Source organism: Nyctibius grandis, chromosome 10, assembly GCF_013368605.1.
Source record: "Nyctibius grandis isolate bNycGra1 chromosome 10, bNycGra1.pri, whole genome shotgun sequence".
In the NCBI taxonomy this organism is placed as follows: domain Eukaryota; kingdom Metazoa; phylum Chordata; class Aves; order Nyctibiiformes; family Nyctibiidae; genus Nyctibius; species Nyctibius grandis.
Window position 1 is genome coordinate 23,110,598 of NC_090667.1, and position 20,281 is coordinate 23,130,878.

Sequence of the window (20,281 nt, forward strand, 5' to 3'; positions counted from 1 at the left end):
GATTGAATTACTCTGGATAAGTTGGATTTCATCTGTGCTCTGGTTACTTGAAATTTGCTTCAGAGAGAACCAAAGTTAGTTAAACTTCTCATCGGGTCCTGGTTTGTAAGTGCTCCTGGATTACAGCTGGCTGGGCTGTGAAGTCAAGGACCTGGGCAATGGATATGCCGATATGGAAAGGAGACAGCGGACAAAGGAAGCGGCAGCTTTGCAGGAGCTACAGGAAATGGCGCGTGTGGAGGTTTGGGGAAGAGAACAAGCCTCCTTAGGGCCATTTGGCACTGCAGGTTTATATGTAGCTTTACAGCAAAGACAAAGGAGACAGTAGCTGTGTGGATTTCTCCTGGGAAGGCTGTTTTGGTGCCTTATTGCAGCATCTTGCATTTACTGAACTATGTAAAATGTTGCAGTTTTTCCTTGGTGCTGCTTATGTCTATTGCTATTAGGTTTATGACAGTTTTATTAGAGTAAATAATACAGTAAAGGTGATTGCAAATCTATTACTATACTAGGTTTTTTTCCTAGTTGATTAATGAGAACAACTTATTTCTTTATTTATGATCAATTTGGCAATGTGTAGTACTTTTGCTAAATTCTGCAGTGTTTCTGAGCATGGCTTTATTTCAAGTTTCTATTCTGCTAAGTCAAACTCCTCTACCTTATTTCCATAAATAATGGAAAACATAAGTATGTCCACTCAGTAAAGACAGTTTAGTGAGTGAACTTTATTGCAAAAGTTTCCTTTCCACAGTCCCTGATGGTCTTAAAAACCAGACTGTGTAAGACCATGACAGGTTTGCAATCATATAAATATCAATTTAACCCTTGTATTTAAAACTTTTTAAAACAAAATTTGTTTTAAAACGATTTGTTGTTCAGACAAATGAAGGAACAGTCCTGTGTCCAAAGGCAGCTGCACAGGGAACCGTACTGCCATTGGCGCAGATCACTGTTCTCTTTTAGAGCGTATCTGCCGTGCCATGGCAGCACAAGTCGGTATCCTGGAAATGTTTATCCCCTGATCGATTGAGCAGCATTGAAAAGTGAGGGTGCGGCAGCAGGGCAGGCTGTGTGCAGGGTATGTACCTGACCTCTCTGCCAGCGGAGCTCTGGTACACCTCTGTGCACCCTCCGACTGCAGTGTAGACTTCCCCGTTATGGTGAACTCTAAACCCTGCCACTGTACAAGCTGTAAGAATGTGATGGACCTTATGGAAAAAAAGTGTTGATTGTGTGGTTTTTAATTTTTTCTTTCTTACCGCTTATCATATGCCTAGAAGAAACGTAGTGACTTGTTGTGTTCAGAAGGTTTCTTTAGAAACTTGAGGCAAGTGGGAGGGAGGGATAACAAAGTCCATTCTGTTCCTCTAATTCGATCTGCCTGTTTACAAGCCCAATCCGTCAAGTATGTTGTCACTGTTCTTTGCAGCAAGAGGAAGACTGAGGCATTAAAGGACTTCTGAAGAATATATACAAATCCATGTGAATAGCCTAAAACATCACAATTCCCGTGGTTTCCATGGATGCTGGCCATACTGCCGTTTGGGCTGTTCTGTTGTGTTGATCCAAGTGCCACTGCAGTTTTACCAGGATGCAAGATTCTTGACCACTGGCCCTAAACTGTGGTGTGGTGTTGCTGTCCATTGTTAAACAGCTGTCTTGTGCCTGAGTGAAAGGAGGGATTCCTGTGTGTGCAGCCCAAAGAGATGGTAAAGAATTGTGAGATTTATTATGCATTATAAAATAATAATTCCACATGGAATAAAACTGTGGAAGGAGATCAGGATTTTGACATCTTGTTTTGTGATGGCAAAATACTGCTTTGGTGGCCCAGAGTTATTAAAGGTGTTGCTATCCTTGATGCTTAGTTTACCAAGGGCGCAGTGTAAATGTTGGATGGACAGTGCCTGGCGCTGACTCTGTGCCAGTCATTCCCTAAATGCCTGATGGTACCTGAGTGACCAGCTCCTCAGCCACCTCCTGCTTAAAAGCAAGGCTGCGTGATTTTTCTATTTTTCTAAGCCATTTGCTGTCTTTAATTGAGGACTGTGAGCCATTGTGTACGTAGTGCCGCGGGATCCTTGTCATGTAAGGGCCTTGATAAATATGTATTGTATTGTCAAGTGTTTGTAGCTACTCTGCAGGTAGCGGTGGAGAAGCAAGCTGCGTACAGTTAAGAGTCATCATGTCTCCGGGGTCAATAAAAAACGAGATGGCACAGGGGATTGTGGGAAGAGGAGCCAGGATAGCTGCCTTCAGCATCACCTGCTAACAAACCAGCTATTTATAGATCAGCTGAGGCTTTGTCAACTAGATTGTTAAATTAATATTTACATACTGGCGTCATTGTCTTTCACTGAAAATCTCGTTTGCGTTAGTGCTTGAACAGAAGTGCAGATTCCTGTGCTCCAGATACCAGAGTGCGTTTGATCGGAGTCCGTGGTTTGCAGTGTGTGTGTGAAACCATTCCTGATAGATTCTTGTCTTGCAAATCCTCTTCTCCCCATAGCTGCATTTTCCCGTCTTTCTGTGCCTCTCATTTCTTGCAGGAAACCTCACCTTAGTTCCCAAATGTCCACAACCCATCACGAGGCTGATCTCGCTAGAGAAGAGATGAGCAGCATTTCTGCATAGCAATACCTAGTTAATCTCTGCCTCTCAGAGAGACTTGAATTGTTGATGGCTTGTGGGTAATTTAATAGCTAGCAGACAAATAGGATGTGTAGACTGTAGTAACCTCGCCCAGATGCAAAATCCCCCATCCCTATTTGCATCTGTTTGAATGAATTTTGTTATAAAGGTTTGCTTTTTACGTTTTAGCACTAGCAAAACAGCAGCAAGAAGAGTCGCTGCTCAGTGAAGCTGTGTTGATCACAGCAGGCTCCACACCTGGCTAAGCAGTTTCAATCCCCTGTGCGTGCGTGTGTGTGTCTGTGTGCCTTTCAAAAGGGAAGAGTAATCTACTTGCTAGACGTCTGTGTGTCTCTCAGTCCTTGGATGACCTTGAACAGTCTTTTAACTTGTGTTTATTTGCCCATCTCTACCTGGGCGCAGATATTAGTTCTGTGGTTTGGAGTGTTGGGGTTGAATGGATGTCTTGGAAGTGTTGTGGATGGAAAGTGTTACCGAAACGTAAGGTTTTCATACCATCTCTTCAGACAGCTGATCGGAGTTGAGATTCACCTGCCTGTCATGCTGTTTCTTGCTTCAAAGCCATTTGGACACTTGGATTGTGTGGGAAGTCGAAGGCAGTAATAGCAGGGCTGTGGTGCAGACGGGTGTTACAGCCTTCGCTCAGCTTCCTCTTCTTAGCACTTGCAAGGCTGTTGATAAGGTGCTGTTATGCTGGTATTGTGTTATTCTTAATCTGTCTTTGGCCTGTGAAGGGCCTAACGGCATCTGTTTCTCTGACACCTCTGCAGGCTCTCTGGGCACCTCGTTACTCTTCTCAGGAAGAGAACACTGCAATCCAGTTACTCTGTCCACGGAGAGCAAGAGCTCATCTTCCCGTGCCAGCCTGGCTACCATGAAGTTAGAGATCAGAGAGCGGGTTGCACTTTATCTCTCCAGGTGCATGAGGCACGTAATATTGCAACGATAATACAGTATGTGCTGAAACCATTCACCTTTTATTTATTCTTTTTAAGATAGCACAGCCTCAATTTCCTCCCCTTCAAGATATCTCTTCTCTTGGCTCACAAGAGAGGGAGTGGGACAGGCCAGATGTGAGCATAGGTCTGGGAAACCTGGGAGTCAGTTCCTTGGTACTCCAAGTCCAGTGACTTGGCCCGTGCTCATTTCACCGCTGCCTCCTCCATTTTAACCTTAATTCTTGCTGAAGGCAGCACCTGATTCTTACATTTTTAGATCAGCCAGGTTTTTCTGCCTTATGCTGATATTCAGGGGAGATGGGGGTGTGTTTTTCTGCAAAATGTCAAGGTCTTTTCCTGGAGAGCTGACAGTATAGGTGTGTTATGTGTACACGGGCTATCAGGATTAAACATTCTTACTTGGAAACATTGGCTGAGACAGACAGACATTCCTCCTGCCATGGAGAAGACAGGCAGGCACTCGCTGTTGCCAAGCCTTGAAGTATTTGGCATGTTTTCTATTGCCCTAGTTTTGTGGAGTTGTTCCTGAAGTTGTACAAGTACATGAGAATCTTAGTTCTGTTTTTTTTTTAATTAAAAAAAATAAAAATGAAGGAATAAATAAAATAAAACAATCTAGCCCTCCTGCCTAGACAGCAGTGGTATGAGAACATGGCTCAGGTGCTTAAAACCAGAAGGCAAATAACTCCAGTGCATTTCTAAACAGTTTTACAAGTCAACCTTGTGGTTTTTAGGGAGTTTCTGACTTCTTTCTTGGGTTTTGAATATGTGAAGAGCGTGCAGCATGGCTCATTTTCTTGGGTGAGGGAATAGAATCATAGAATCAGTTAGGCTGGAAAAGACCTTTAAGATTATCAATTCCAACCGTTAAGTATTTGCAGCTCTGTAAGAGTTCACACATCTGCAGCGTCCCCTGCGAGCAATAACGAACTGACCAAAACAATCAGTCTCCCCAAATTAGAAGAACATGCATTTTTCAAATCTCATTTGCATTCTAATTTGTGCTTTTTCAGTTATTCCACTTCTCAAGCCTTCGTTGCAAACTTGAGGCTCTCAGGCTCTTTAGTCGCAAGCAGAAGCCAAGATTTCATGTAAGAGCACGATTCTGGGAAGTGGAGCTTTGACATTTTCATAGCTATGTCATATATCATCAGACTTCCATACGAGCTGGCAGCACTGCTTACACAGAGGTGAACGTGGTCATTCATGGAGGGGCCCTGTGCAGCTTTCGTACCCCTTGGTTGATCTATAGAGAACACTGACTGGCCCATATCTCCATCCTCCATAGGCTCGCAGGGACACAGCAGGCTTGCAGGCAGCTGCCCGCATGCTTTCATGTTGGTTCTATAGGCAACTGCAGAGGCACGTGCTCCTGAAATCCCCCATGAATTTGTAGGCAGATGCTCACACTTCTGCGTTGCCTGAGCGGAGGGACACATGCAGTCAGACTCCCACAACAGAAAGGCTTCCAATAAAGCTGAAACACAGACGTATTGTTTGTCCAACTGCTGGCAAATGCACAGAGCCATTGTGTGGGTCCTGAAAGCCTTGGCGCTTTATTCTCTGCAGACTGAATGGCAGCCGCGGGTAATAATAACACAAGATTAAAAAAGCCAACATTATAGGGGCATTTACAACCCGCTGAGAGAGTGAAATCTCAGCAAGGCTGAGCTGTGTCTCTCGTGATCCTACGTTTTTACTGCTTGATAAGGAAATGATGGGCAGCTCTGCAGAAATGGCCACCACAGAGCAGATGAAAGGGGAGCGGGTTGTCTGTGCAAACGCTGCAGTAAGTGGAGTGGGACAAATGGAAAAGTTCTCTGCAAATCAAGTGACCGACCTGTCCCCTCCATGCTGGGTGGGCTGGGGGGTGTGTATCTGTGTTTGCACGCCTGTGTTTCCTTCCCAAGCTGGTTAAAAAGCAAAGGCTGGCTGGTGTCAGTGGGGCCGGACTCGGTTTGCGTAATTCAGAGCCTCATGCTCAGAAGCCTTTGGTCAGCATCATCCAGGGGTGGTGCTTTGGTAGCCGTCAGCAGATCCACTCAGGACCATTCATGTGTGAGAATGTAGCTGTGGACCAATTGTGGGTAAGAGATGGTAGGATTAGCCTTCTGCCTGCGGGAGCAGCCAGTCTTTCTGTGAGCTTAAATTTTGGGAGACAATAAATATTGAGCTTTCTGAATGTGAGTCTCAGTTTTAAGTCACAGTAATGACAACTACCTTGCACACTTTAAGCTCAACTGCCTGATGCCATCTTAAGTGTGGAATTTCATTATTTTCAAAGCAAACAAGGAAATCCTACCCCACCCAAAAAAAAAAAAAAAAAGCAATTTTTAAGGGTCAGTTCCTTGTCTTAAAAGTCAAGTCTTTAATTCAATGCTGGTTCTAACAATTCTTTAACATAAATGTCTTATAAAGCTCTTTGTGTACATATAACTATCTAAACAGCTTTAAAAGATCCAGCTTTTCTCTGCACACACGTGGAAGTTGTATTCGGTAAGCTGGAGGCAGAGTACCAGCCTGTAGCAACATCCTCTCAGGATATGCCTAGGCTGCAGAATAATGATGACATATCAAAGCCACCCCTAACCTTGCTCGCTTGGGTATCGCAGCAGGCTAACCCTGGCCGTGCGGAGCCGCTGGAATATGTACCCACCTGTTCAGACAGGTTTTGTAGCTCTCTGCTACTCAGCAGGTTTCTGAGGCAACGTCTTACAGATGTGACCTTGGTCTTTGGTATTAATGGTGCAATGAGTAAAATGGTGGGAGGTATTTTAAAGTAATAAAACATGTTTTAGTAAGAATGCAAGCTACCTGGCTAAGGCGGTTGTGGTTTAATGACTGTACTTTTCCGTTCTAAAAACATTCTCATCCGCTCAAGTGTCTTGCTTTGCTTGTGCCAGGCAGTGTGGCACGGAAATTGCTGGGCCCTGGGTGCTGTTTCTTGTGTGGGATGTTATGGGGATTCAGAAATCCAGACTGCTTCACAGATTCATTTACCTGGATTAATGAATCTGTCCCTGCCTCTGTTTCCCCAAGAGTAATGTGAAGTTACTTACATCACAGGGATTTATGAGCTTCTTTCTTTATTGCTCATTTGTCAGAGAGTGAAATTCAGCTCTGAAGGCTCTGCAGAAGGATGAAATGTTTGAGTTCGTTCTGTTCTAATCCTGGCTACAGAAAATTGGCAAGTTCCTGCTTAAAGTCTCTTTAAACACAAAATATAAATACCATTTGATTGCCTTTTTTTTTTTTTGGTCCTTCTCTTTCTCCCCTTTTCTTCCTCTCTCTCTCCTTCCTTTATGCATTTTGTTTTTCTTTTAAATGTTACCTGTCTTAAACTGCAAACTGTTCAGATTGGGACCCAAGAGCTCATCTGTGCTGGCACAGACCTGTGGAAGAAGGCTGTGGGCTTGCTTTGTTTCCACAGGTTGCAAGTGTGAAATTAAATGTATGTTAGCAGTAAGGTCTTTGTGGGAAGAGGGTGTAAAGAGGTGTTGAGTGACACTAGAAAAGAATGGTATAGGAGGGGGGAAGAGAGGATGTAGCTAAAACTAAATATGATGCTCGCTTTTTGCCAGAACCTTTGCAGCAGAAACATGGACGTATTCCCAGTCGACAGGTGCCTTGTCCCTCTTTCCCCCCTCCCTTTATCTCTCTCTCTCTCCCTCTAGAGCTACTGTTTTAGGATGAGTTGGTTCCAAACAGACAATACTTTTTTAGCAGATAAACGGACACCTAAGCAGCTGCGCTGGTATCTATCATGAACAGACATGCTGCACAGTGAGGGAAATTACAGGATGGGACCAGCATCATTTGTCATATTTAAAAGAAAGAAAGCTCCTTCTCCACTTGAGCAGCATCCACAAGACAAGTGAACAGCACACTTATAAACTGTTGCTTTCTTTTCCAGTCTCTTAATATGTTTTCAAATGCTCCCATTAAACATTCCACCTTCAGGTCCTGCTTGTAAAGGATGTGTTTTAGACAGATGGAAGCAGGTTTCTGTCCTGACACAGATGCAGGACTATAAATCTGCAGTGGAGGAGATGGGAGATAATTATTTAGGAGGCTTTTGTGGCTTATTCCAGCATCTGGTATTCTACCAGGGTGCCCTCTGAAGAGGGAAAGGGATAGAAAGGAGCTAGAGAAATGCTGAGCTTGTTTTTCACTTGATAAAGGTTTTTAATCTTGAAAGAAGGATTTGGAATTTACACAGGAAGAGACATTGATTGGGAAATAAAGATGCATCTCCCAGTGTTCACCATTTTCCCTTTGTTTGCTCAGATCCATGTTTCAGGTTGTAGGGCATCTTATCTGCTGTTCTCTTAATTGCATTGGTTATGTTGAGTGCTGGTGGGCAGCTGCTCAGAACAAATCCGTCTTCCTGAGGTCCTGACTGCGATGGCTCCTGCACTCAGGGCTGGGCATGCAGCTTCATGCAGGTTGCTGCCTGTGTGTGCCCGTGGTTGGGCATCCGCATGTAATCGTGTGACTGAACATCTCTGTGGCCTCCCAGTCCATCCACAGCCTCTCCGTTGCTGTCCGTGTGTCATGCCCGGCAGGAACACCCAGCGCTCTCCTTCCCGGACTGCAGGTTCCCTCCTGCCCAGTGCTCAGGCAGCAGGCAGGGCTTCCCTGCTTCTCCACTCCTTGATGTTGTAAAAGGGGAGTGGCAGGGGCAAATGTTTAGGGTTTCTTGGGTGACTTCTGAAACCTCTATCTGAGAGGTGTGGTTGAGTCATTTGACTGTCTCAGTTCAGGTCATTAACATTTCAAAATGCCTGTTATTTTTCTGTCTGGTTGCCTGAACTTGGTAGAGGATTGTCTAATTGGGGCTTGGTGTGGGCCAACCAGCCAGACTTCTCTTCGTTGTGATCTAATCAGATCTTGCAGCTCCTGGGAGCAGATATTTCAAGATACTTAAAGACTGGCAAGAGTTAGACATGTAATTAATTCTTTAAAATCTGATACTCAAACACTGTAAACGCTCAGTCAGCAACAAGCTTTGGTGCAGAAGAGTTGTAGAGCTGAGTCAAGTGGGCTGATTCTGCTGTAAGATATTTCAGTTTCTGGGTTTGTACCTGGGCAGTGGAGGTAGTCTCCCAATACAATTTATTTATTATTTATTAATTTACCTGTAGGCTCTTTACTGTGACCCTAGTCTTTGGGAGGTGTTTCACAAAAACAGGTAGAAGTTCTATCCCACATCTGTCTTTAAACAGACATGCGAATTCCCAGTCCTCCCTTGGCTCTATCATTGCTGTTTCTTTACCTCTTCAGCCAGAAGAAAAGGAGGATATCTACACCCATAGGGGTGAGATGAATACGACTATCACACAAATAAAATTACTAGCTGCCGAATAGTAACAGCTTAATGAAAATGTGAACTGTTAAACAAATAAAGCCAGTCAAGCTCATAATACTTCTGCTTGGAATTTCACTGTATCACTGAGCAGAAATAGAATAAAGCATAGAAAAAGGATATCTGGAGAAGTCTCTGCCTGCCTCTGTGCTTGGTGTATGAAGCTGGACTAGATAGGAGTGAGCCATACCTTAAATGTGGACATGCTACCCTGACCTGGAGAGGAAATCTCTATCCAGTTGCAGGAGCCTGCTAAAGCAAGGCAGAAAGGGACAAGATAAAGCGCCAGCTTTCCTCTGAAGCCTAAATGCAAATTGTACAGAGGGATGGATCCCTTGAGAACTCTGTGGTTTTTTGCATTTCTTTAGCATCTTCTGCTGGTGAATAATTACCGTACCTCTGTGTGCTTGGTAAGTAGCACAGAAAGGGAAACAGAGATGGGGATTTATCTACCGCTGCTGGGTGAAGTTGGGAGGAGTCTGACAGCAGAGCCTGGGACTCAGGCTCATGCCCTCCAGGCAATGCTTACCTTCCTGTAGCACATGGGAAAGCTGCAGGGTTTAGTAACATGAGTGGCAGGTGAAATCCCCAGGATGAGAATTTTAACAACCACTATTGAGGTCCCATCTCAAAGGCACAGTGCCATAGCTGAGGGGTTGTGAAGTGTTTTCAGCAGCTCTTCGCACTCTGCCCAAGGACTGGGCTTTCCTGTGCTTCCATCTTCATGAAAATTCCTGGAGTTAGAGACACTCTCGTTAGAACTAGTGCAGGTTAATAATCTGTTCCAGGATGAGATCTGGAAAGGCGAAATGCAGTATGTAAAGTTGAGATCAGCTCGTGAAGAAGCCCTGCAGCCAAGGAGCTGCTGTATCTGCCTCCAAACAAAATGACATCCTCTCTCCCTGGCTTCTCCCATCCCTCTGTGTTTGGCTGTGCACAATCAGAGGCAAGGGATGGGATAGGGTGGTCCCTAGATGTTCAGAGAACAACTGGGACTGCTCTTTCTATCTTCTGTCTCTCTTCTCCTCCACCTGCACCCTGATGGCATTTCTTCACAAGAAAGTATGTCTCAGCTGGGCTTGGTCTCAGATTTGCGTGGAGTCACTGGTGTATTGAAGGTGTATTGTGTCTGGGTCATGCAAAGCTTTAATGCACTGTGGAGTTAGAAACATTGTAGGAGTTTATATTCTAAGTGTCTTTATTTTTCTGGGTGACCTTGTGAAATCTCCTTGCACCAGATCTGTATCTTGCCGTCCTGCTGCCTTTATCTAATTTGTTTTCTTGTGTATGTTACTGACATCCAGTGAAGTATAATTTGTTTGAGAAGTGGCACTTGTAACAAGGATCCTGCTAGTAATCCCTGCATTGAATCCCTATATACACAATGTTCCAGGAATAATTAAAGTCACAAACTTCAATCTTGAGGGACGCACAAGGGAAACCTATCCTGAAATGAGGCTTGGCGTATATGACTTTTCTACTTCCAGTGCTTTTTAACAGTAGGATTTGCTATTTTTGTTCCAGGACTGAAGCAGATTTAAGTGGAAGTCTGACATACTGAATTTACGTGTCCTAACAACAGTGTTCATCAGTCAGTATTCTTACTGTATCCTTTCTCTACCCTTTCTCTCTATTAATTTTCCTCAATAGTCTGCAGGGATCATTTGCCATCCTGATTCAAATTCCTGCACCTTCCTAGTGTCTTGTTTTATAACATCTTGCATCATGTACTTTCCATTTCTGTAATCCATTTAATCCGAAATACTGGAATGGCTTTGCAGGTATTTATTGCATTTCTTTTTTCCTTGTGTTAGGAGGTAACAGGTCATTTATACAACTCAATCCAAAGTCTCTTGGCTTCTGAGATTATTTTTTCCTTTTATTTTCGCACTGATCATCCTGGGGGCTGGTAGCAAGAGCAGGAATAAGAGCACGGAGAAGTTGCCTTTAGTTGTGTATACTGTTTCATTACGTTGCACTCAGAGCACGGCTTGGCAGCTTAGCAGTTAAACCCCTGCAGCTGACGTCCGTCCCCCAGCAATAACATTACTGTTGCCTGTCCTTAATTTTTGGAAGCATTGGACTTAGGGTTTGAAATAATGAAATGCTGTTGCATCAGTAAGTGGTTTTCCATTCCTTTTGGCTCTGGAAACGGATATTCACAGTTGGGTGAAGTTCATTTTAATCCTCACAAAACCAGAGCTGGATTTGTACAAGTTGTCGTTGTTCTGCTTTAGAAACACTCTGTGCCTTCTGGGTCCCTTTATCCCTCCTGGGGGCTAATCCACGAGCTTGTGAAGTGCTCAGGGTGACTCCAGTTGTGGGATGGAGGGGCATCCAGTGTTATCTCCTTTTCCTCCTGCATTGCCTTCTCTCGCTTGTTCCAGAAAGGCACGGTAGTGTTCGTAGTGTACACTTTCTGATGTGTACAGATAGTGGGATGTAATTATCTTCCCCTGAGGTAGAGTCATTACACTGGCTGTAAAGAGAGGGTCACAGTCCTAATGGGAAATGATTTTAAAGCAATCTTGACCAAGTCTAGTGGAGCCATTTCAGACCACTTAAAACTCAGCCAGTCCTTCACGGCACTTGTGATATGTCCACTTTATGCGGTGAGAGGCAATGGGACTAACAGTTGTCGAGGGATAAAGAAAATCTATGATAAACTACAGCATCAGCTTTGGGCAAGCGTTGTGTGCTGCCACAGGGGAAAGGCGCCGACAGAGGCCAGTCTTTGTTATTGTTCTTGATACTGATTTGGAAAAACGCAAGGCCCTTGCAGAAGCAATAAGCCAGTAGTCATGAAATCCGCCACCTTGGGCTTCCTGTGCTGCAAAAGCTGCCCCTCTGCCCCCAGGCTTGGTTCCTGCAGAGGCGAGAGGATCGCTCCTGTGTCCCAGGCAGGTGACTGGGCATAGTGGCACAGTCTCCAGGTCAGAGCCAAGTCACTGGTGGATGCACTAGTGGTTTACCTGGGAAGTTCAGGCTTCAAATGTGCACTGACTTACAAAGGCAAATTTGGTCAGAGGTTGTTTAGTAGCAAATACTACTTTGTGCTATAAGATGTTAGAGGAAGACAGGCTTCAGCATCCTTTGGCATGTGGTGGAGTTGCGGTCAGAAGCAAGGTGAGGAGAAAGACTTCGGCAGAGCTGGTGGAAGGTGGCAGTCAGCAGTTGTAGGTCATATTCAGGGGCGCTGGCAGGTCTGTTGGGACCAGCCCGGGACTAAAAAGCAGACACCGCTTCACGTAAGCAATTTTGTGTATTTCAGTCCTTTACAGAAGCAGAATAGGCAGGGCTGTGCCGGTTAGCAAAGCTCAAAGCTAGTGCTCAGGAGAGCAAGAATAACTAGTAGAGAAATGCTCCATGTCTGATTTTCATCCTTTGAGCTCATCTGTAATGTTATTGGAAAACAAAAATTGTTTAAATAATGGAACAGACCCGATGAAATTGTGCAGTGATGCAGAAGGGGTGAGGAAGGGTTATTTCCTTTCTTTCCATTACTTTTCTCCTCCTGCCTTGCCTCTGAAACGTGGGTGGAATCTGCATGTCAGGCACTAGCAACATCAGCCTGGCCTGGTGGCTTTTCTTAATGGTGAGAATGAGATTAAATGCAATTAATATTGATTGAACAAAAACCGCCCTCAGTTTGTATGCCGATTAATTAACAGCCATCCTTTCAGCACGGCCCTTTGTACAGCAGTGTTTGTTCCTCCTGGCCCTGGTATTTTCTAACACATGTCCAAAATCAAAAGCACTGAGTGTGTTCCCTACTGCGATGTCTGGGGCTACCAGCTCAGCAGGGAGGTGCAGCCCCCCAACCGGGATGATTTTTTGTGCAGTCTAGTAACTGCAGAGCTGCTCAGTCAGTGGCAAAACATTTCCTGTTAAGCAAGGCTAATGACGGGAGCTCTCTGCGAGTTAGAACAATGATCAGAGCGATTGTCTGGAGGAAATCAATGTTATAATGCATGAACAAACAGGTGAGACTCGGAACAGTTAGAGATTAGTTGTGCTAGTAAGTAACTTCATATTCGAGTGATGCAGAGCAATGGGAGGTGTCAAGGCAGAGCAAAGCAAACAGTGTGTCGGCTCTTGTGAGTGAAAGGAGAGTGAGGAGGGGGGAGAGGAAACCAGCAAAACTGTTTCTGTTCCTTCCACTCTGTTGGTGGGGTATGTAGACCAGGGGACTTCCACGTGAAAGCACTTTCTGGGGTGTTCTGACAATGCGTCTGGTGAGCCTTTTGAAAGGCATCTTTTCTGCTGTCAAGCCAGCTTTGAAGATGCCATCTGGGGAAGTAGCCAAGAGCTCACTGGGTGAACTTCTCTGCTTTGCAAAGCTATTAACACCAGTACAGAGAAGAGGGAAAACAAAACTCTCTTCATAGCTTTTTGAATTAATGTTTTTTGTTGCTGCCCCTTCTTATTCCAAACCCAAGGACAGCAACTGTTGGACTCCTGAAGGATGAGAGAGACAGAGAGGCTTTTCTGTGCAATAACTATATGGCACAGAAGTGCTGTGATCCATTAGTCAGCACAGCTGCTCCACAAAATAGCCAATACCCTGAATGTAACAGAACAAATTGCACATAACCAAAAAATACCTACAGCATACATCAAACCAAAGTGACTCAAATGTCCCTCGCAGCACTTTGGGGTGCTAATAGCCCTGCAACAAATGCCTTATCCAGTGGAAAGGCCTTGAACACCCATCTTAGGACAGTTCAGGATTTTTGTGTTTTGTTAGTGCCTCTTTCCAGACTGAGATGAAAAAGTTGTGCGGTCGTGGAACTGAAGTCAACTGTGTGCCAACAGGTGTTCTGGTTTTGAGAGAGCTGCTGGCACGCGGCAGGGAACTAGGAACTATGGAGATTAATTTCTACTTTGTCACTGACACTCCAAATGCACCGAGTCATTTATCATGGGGATCTGCTTTGTGATTTCTTCATAGCTACACAGTGCCCATATGTGCAAGCGCCGTGGTGCGACTGCTTAAAGGAATATTAGAACAAAGGTAAGGCACTTGCTGGAGGAAACTTGCAGGGTTTACCCTGTGAGACTAAAGGCTGGTTAAATAAATATGTCTTAGCACAGCTGAGGCTTGGCAAACAGCATCTCTGGCAAACACTGAGGGAGGAAGTTCTTCAGGGCCTGGGCTTTCAAGGAGGGAGATTCCTCCACTGGCTGTGAGCCTCCGGCGAGGCCAAGAGCCGAGGCGCAGAGCTAGCCAGGGACTGCGGGAGGCGGAGAGGATGCTGCGGACTCACTGGGCAGCCCCAAGCTCCTGCACTGGGATAGAGACTGACAAAGAAGGAACGGGAGGAAGACAAGAGAGTGATGAATCAGAAAATCTTGCTGAGCCTTGCTTGCCCTGATGCTGGTACCAAGGCCTCAGCTCTCTGTTAACAGGAGAAGGCCTGTGTTGGTTGTTGACTGGACTCCCTTCTCAGCAGGGCTCAGATGCGTGGAGCGGATCTACTTGCAGAGCTCGTCCCTTTCTCCTCGCTCAACTGGAATCAGAACTGGAAAGCTACTGGCTTCCCCACAGGTGCTGCAGAGTGGCAGGCTGTGTCAGCTGAGCAGCCAGCCAATTTTGACCACTGTGCTCCCCAGCGGGGGTCTCACAGTGGTGGAAGAGCGTGGGTTAGTGGCTCAGGGTCCTGCTTGCCAGGAGAGGCGTGAAGGAGAGCGCTGTGTGCCCTCCAGCTGGATTTGCTGTCGGGACTGAACAGATTGCTGTTCCTTCTTGTGCTGCAGCCACAGCTGTGAGGAATTGCCTTTGTATGGACCCCTTTGCATGGATGCACTATTCATATGTAGAGGCGCTGGGGCGGAGCTCATCAAGACTGGAACCTGGTGTCTAGCTGACATTGCATTGGCAGTGGCATTAAAATAACCTCCCCTCCCTGGGCAAGAAAGGCACTGTCCTGTCTCAGAGTGAGTGTGCGGTGCACTCCAGGGCTGCTTGTTTCCTGAGTTCTTCTGCTAAGACTGCGGCAGGGACCAGCTAATGCCAGCTGTGGGGCAGTTATTTTGTGATGAGGCACCGAACTTCTTCAGGCTGAGCCTCAACTCGGTGAATTGGGAGTATCCTGTCGTGTGGGAACAGCTTGTGATTGCAGGCTGCCTGGACTTGTTGCATATGCAACTTGCCTGGTGCATACGCGATGATAAGGGCGTGTAGGAGAGGTAAGGCTTCTCCTTCCTTTTCCTGGCTCCTTCTGCTCAAGGTAAGTGTTGTAGCAACCTAGTAGCATCTTGCAGGGAGGATTCTAGGTTGGAAGGAACTGAAGGGGTGCCAAATCTGTATCGGCATGGTTGCAGTGCTAGGTGGAATTAAAATGCTGGTGTAAATGGTTGGCTTAGCAAAGAGTGGGTTTAGTTTTAAAGAGGTGGCGTCCTTCCATGCTATTACACAGCATGTGAGGCATGAAATCAATGGAACTGTGCTTTTAAGTTGTTAGCCACAGGTCTATAAACTGATGGCCTAGCAACAGTGAAAACAATTATATGTGTATTCTAACAAGCATAGGCTTATATGGTGGGCTAACAGACCAGGAGGCCTAAAGAGCTTCCACTGTGCAGCAGCTGTGTGATGCTCTGCAGTCACTGGCAGAGCAGACCTCTGGCCTCCAGCGTTGTTGGCTGTTAATCGTGTCTGCACCGCATGGCATGTTCTGCAGAAGATCCAGAGGAGCACGGGTTCATAGCCAGCCAGAGACTGTACTCTGGTTTTGCTTTCTTTGTAAATTGAACCTTAGCAGGGTTAGAGGGTTCAGGATTGTGGTGGTCTACACTGGCATGGCAAATGCTGTGAGATCTGGATTGGCATCTGAGCAGGAAGGTCTGGAGCAGCTGGGAAAGTCATCCCTCTGTGCAGGCTGTTGTGTACTGGGATTGCTTCAGTTCCCCAAAAATGCTGACCCTGTTACCTTCATGAGCACTCCAGGCCCCTGGTGAGGGAGGGGATGTTAATTAGTTGCTCCATCCAGCACAGGCTGGTCTTAGATTTAACTGTATCAGGCCACTATTGGGACCAGCGAGGGCTGATTGATGGTATCATTAGGATTGACAGTATCGTTACCTGCGTCCTTTGTTCACAGAAGCTTCCCTTAGTGCGAACGGCACAGCAGGAAATTGGTGTCTGGGCTGCCTGGCAGCCCATCAGCTCCGGGCCCAGTGCTCACTGGGCAGAAGGTTTTGAGAAAGTTTAGTCATCCAGAGTGAGACGGAACCTGATGTTTTTGCACCAGGAATGTTTGTGAGCCTCCAGCTCGATGCGTCCCCAGTATGTGGGTAGGTTATGCTGGAAAGAATTGATTGAGGTTAAGTGCTGGCTATTTGCATTTTCTCCTGGAAAGAGTAAAAATATGTAGTTATGATTTTGAACATGAAATTGTGTGACTATGATATTCTTTAAAATTGCTTAGAACTGTCTTCCATAAGGGTTAACCACAGAGTGGCCACATCAGTGGTGTTTTCACAAAATGTAGCATTCCTGGACACTTCACTGAAGTGTTACAGTGTGAATACAGCAAATTACTTTATTGCAAAATTGATTGCGAGTTGTTGCTGCTTCACTCATTACAATTTGTGCGAGTGCTATTGGAGGTTTTTAAAATGTATTGCTCTGTGCAAAACTTTTAAGTCACTAATGATGAGAAAAATTACCTGGGAAATTAGTCAGTCGAGTAATATTGATGGTTCGTTTGTCAGATTCCTGGGTAAGCTTTGTCTAAATAATTTGGCAAACAATTTTCTCTTTATTCTTGAGTCCTTTGAAGCCTTTCCAGTCCATTTTTGTTAGAGATGTGGCTGTCTTTGGAGGCAGCGGATATCAGCCTCTATGCAGAAGTGTAGCCCAAATGACATCCTCACTTTCCGACGGATATTGCCAAGTGTGCTAGCATCATTATTTTGTGATGTTCTCCTTTCTGCTTCACATTCAAGGAAGCACAGCTGCTCTCCTAAGAAAGGCTAGAGTCTAGAGAGTAGAACCGAGCTCAAATCCAGCCCTAGTAAAAATGGGTGGTGAGACTATGTGCAGCGAACTACTCGGTTATCTTTCTGCAGTTGGCTTTAGCAGGGTCCTCTAAACATGGGTAAGTACTGTCTACTTTGCAAAATGCACCTGCACCTGTCCAGAGCATGAGAAAAAAGCAGCGAGTTGACGGGCTCACCCTATGCAATGCTGCTGTTTGTGTAGCTACACCAGCAGTTCGTTGGTATAAAGATGCCATTGCTGATGCATGAGAGCTGATTCCCTAAGTTTTGAAGTAGGGTCCAACATCAATACCCCAGATCCTGGGAGGGAGAGGTGTTATAGCTGGTGCCAGGTGTGTTCTTATCCACTGCTGATGGTATCGTTGCTTTGATTTCTTTGACTTTATAGGAGTGATAAGGTAAAAATAGGAAGAGACCATAGCAGGCTCTGCAGTCTCCATCCTAAAAAGGTTGAAAACCTCCTGTTTTTTCTACCCCTCCGAAGTCCACAGCTCATATGCACATACTTGCAGGATCTGAGGATGTATCACTTAGAAAACAGGAGAATGCTGTAGGGACAAAGTAGGCATGATTTTGCTTTGAATTTTAGGAGGGTTTGGGTCTTAATAGTATACAGGCTGTCAGACAGGTCAGGAGTTAGGGCAGTCTCCAAGTCCCTCTCCTTCTTCCTCTCCCCTCTCTAGTGCTCACTCTTATGTTGATCCTGTTCCAGGATGAGTGAGTGGTGTGTGCATGTTTGATGGCAGCTAATCAGAGTGCTCCCGTGTCCTGCTGAGGCTGAGACTTAGTGTGGAGCTACACTTACTCCTACGACCCAGCTGCTCTGGGGCTTACCCAAGACCATGGCCTGTCTCTCCTGCTGTAGGTCATAGGATTTATAAACCCATATCATTTGTAAATGACCATATATTCTTGTTCACAGAATGAGTCTTGCCTTTGGTATCATGACCTACTGTCTTGCTTCTACAGTCCTCTGTCCCCTTTAGTGTCATGTGTTTTACAGCAGGTGAAATCTGATGGGATTTTTCTGTGGGATTTTCACCCTGCCAACATTACTTCTTTGTTTCTGAAGGAAACAGTCCTGTGTCAACAGCTGCATAACTAACTTGCTGTCTTTTCCTTTGTCTCCTTTTTCTTCCAGGAGCTGTTAGTTAATTCCGGATAAACATCAGCCACCAAAGAGCAGAGAACAGGGACCACAGATGCCCTTGGAAGCCCCAGCATCCTTCTGGATAGACACTGACCAAAACCGGTGCCTTCTGCCCTTCACGGTCCAAGACGATGACATGATTCCTCTTCTAATTGCCTGCATGTATCAGTCTCACTGGATGTTCCTGGAGTTGGGAGGAGGGTCCCAGGAGAGGGGACGCTATCGTTTCCTTTTTTATTGTATTACAATGTAAAGAATCATATTGACCTCAGGTGCTTCCAGCACAGCTTGTAGTTTGGAGGCTTGCCCAACACAAGCCTGGTTCACCCTGTGCTAGCTTTGGTTTCACCAGTCCACATCTGAGTTTCAAGAGCTGTTATCTTTGTCTGTTTGCTCAGAGAAAGGGGTCCAGAGTATTTGGAAGTAACCCTGGCTAGCTTGTTAGGGTTAACTGTTCCTATCATGCTCCATCGGTTACACCAGCAGGCGTGTTTCTTCCCTTCCAAGGTTCCCTCCTAAACAATAAAGTGTTTAATGGTCACTGTGTCCTGTGAGATACTTTCAGTCCCATGAGTTTGTAAATTGCTGTTTTCTGCCTACTAGCCATGCCAACAAAAACTCCAAATAAGTGTGAGGAATAGAAATATTTCAAGTCGCCGTTTATAAATCATGAAACTTGTTCGTTTTGGTCCCAGGCTTGAATGACTTTGGCTTATTTGAAAGTATTTGGAAGAACGCAAAGTCCTGGCTGGAGGGAACTCGTGTTGGTGAATCATACTGAAAAAAACCCCTGCCTGCTGAACGCAGAGCCCAAGTTATCTTTCTTTGCGGTTGTGTGTAGTTCCTGCTTTGGTTCAATAAACCGCCATCCCTTGGAGCCTTGTGCTCTGTTTTGAGCCCTCTCTTTGCTGAGCTGAGGGACAGTGGGGGCTGTGTGCGTCTGGCATTTCATCCTCGGAGAGGTAGGTGCATCAGATTTGCAAAAGACCTGTCGGCAAACCAGGGGAGCAGGTCTAGCTTGGTAACTTGATTCCCCTTCTCTGGCTAAGGCTTCTCTGGCAGCGTTTGCTGCTCTTGTCCTCTCTGACTGGGTCTGACAGTTTCTGAAGAATGTGAACATGGGTTTTTGGAGGTCATGTCAGAGTTTAATGTAGTGTTTATGAAAATGGATGAGGGGGACTGAGAATTGTTTTCTGTGTTATACTCTGCTTCGTCTCTTTTTCCTTTAGACAGCCACTTAGTGCTTTACATCTTCATTTAAGCAACAAAATGCCTTTCCTTGTGGAGAGCTGATGCCACAGCCCTCTTCCTCCTCAGAAGCGATGCTTGCTTACCCATGGCTCATCTCTGTTAGTCTCGGATCTTGCAAAAATTCCAGCTTTTTATCACTTTGCAGGTCAAACTTGCTGTCACCAAGGTAGGATGGGCAGGTTTTTCCAAACCGAAGTAGGACACTTGGTGCCCTCAGATCTGTTTGTAGCAGTACTGGGTGGGCTTTTGCTGCTGCTGCCATGCTGGCTTTTGTATCTGCTTGGGATAGCCAGGTTCTATAAAGCCACTGAACTTCTGATTCTCTGTGTAGAAATTTGGAGCTAGGTCTGTCCCTGACTAGATTTTAAATTATTGCTGGTCTGAAAAGTACCTATTTTGTTTCTTCCTCATTTTCCTCTGCCCCTGTCCAGTGTTGCCTTGGCATGAGTGATTTCATGTAATTATTTCCACTAACCTAAACTGGAGGGGGAAGACTGTGATGCCAGGGCTGATTATCTGGTGGCACTGGACAATTTTCTCTGTTAGGCAACTGTAATACATTTCCATGTTCTTTTATAATGAGCTTTATTTACCAAATTGGCAATTCCTCTGTTGAGAAATAACTGATTATAGCATTCAGGGAGTTGCTGTCATCTCAAGATATGCAGGTGTCCGTGGAACATAAACAGATGTGATCATTCAGACAGTGAACTCAATTGATAGAGGGTAGGGGGAAAAAATCAGCCATAAAATCATAAATGTAACATCTCCAGCTAATGTTGGCCAGGTGCATTGCAGCTGTTTTGCAGCCCAGCAAGGACGAAGTGGCACTCTAAGGCCATCCAGTACCTCCAGATGAGGGACAGCTTGATTGTTAGGTGAAAATATACCTCTTGCGTG

The 20,281-nt window shown here is 45.4% G+C and overlaps 1 protein-coding gene across 2 annotated transcripts in view; it reads left to right on the plus strand.

The window, feature by feature from the left end:
• Positions 1-18,671, plus strand: part of CHCHD6 (coiled-coil-helix-coiled-coil-helix domain containing 6) — a 112,988-nt gene extending 94,317 nt beyond the window's left edge. For both annotated transcript variants that reach the window (XM_068409289.1, XM_068409290.1), the window contains one exon: positions 18,122-18,671. In XM_068409289.1, the coding sequence (XP_068265390.1) occupies positions 18,122-18,145 (24 nt within the window). In that variant the 3' untranslated portion in view covers positions 18,146-18,671. The remainder of the gene's footprint in view (positions 1-18,121) is intronic.
• The last annotated feature ends 1,610 nt before the right edge of the window (positions 18,672-20,281 follow it).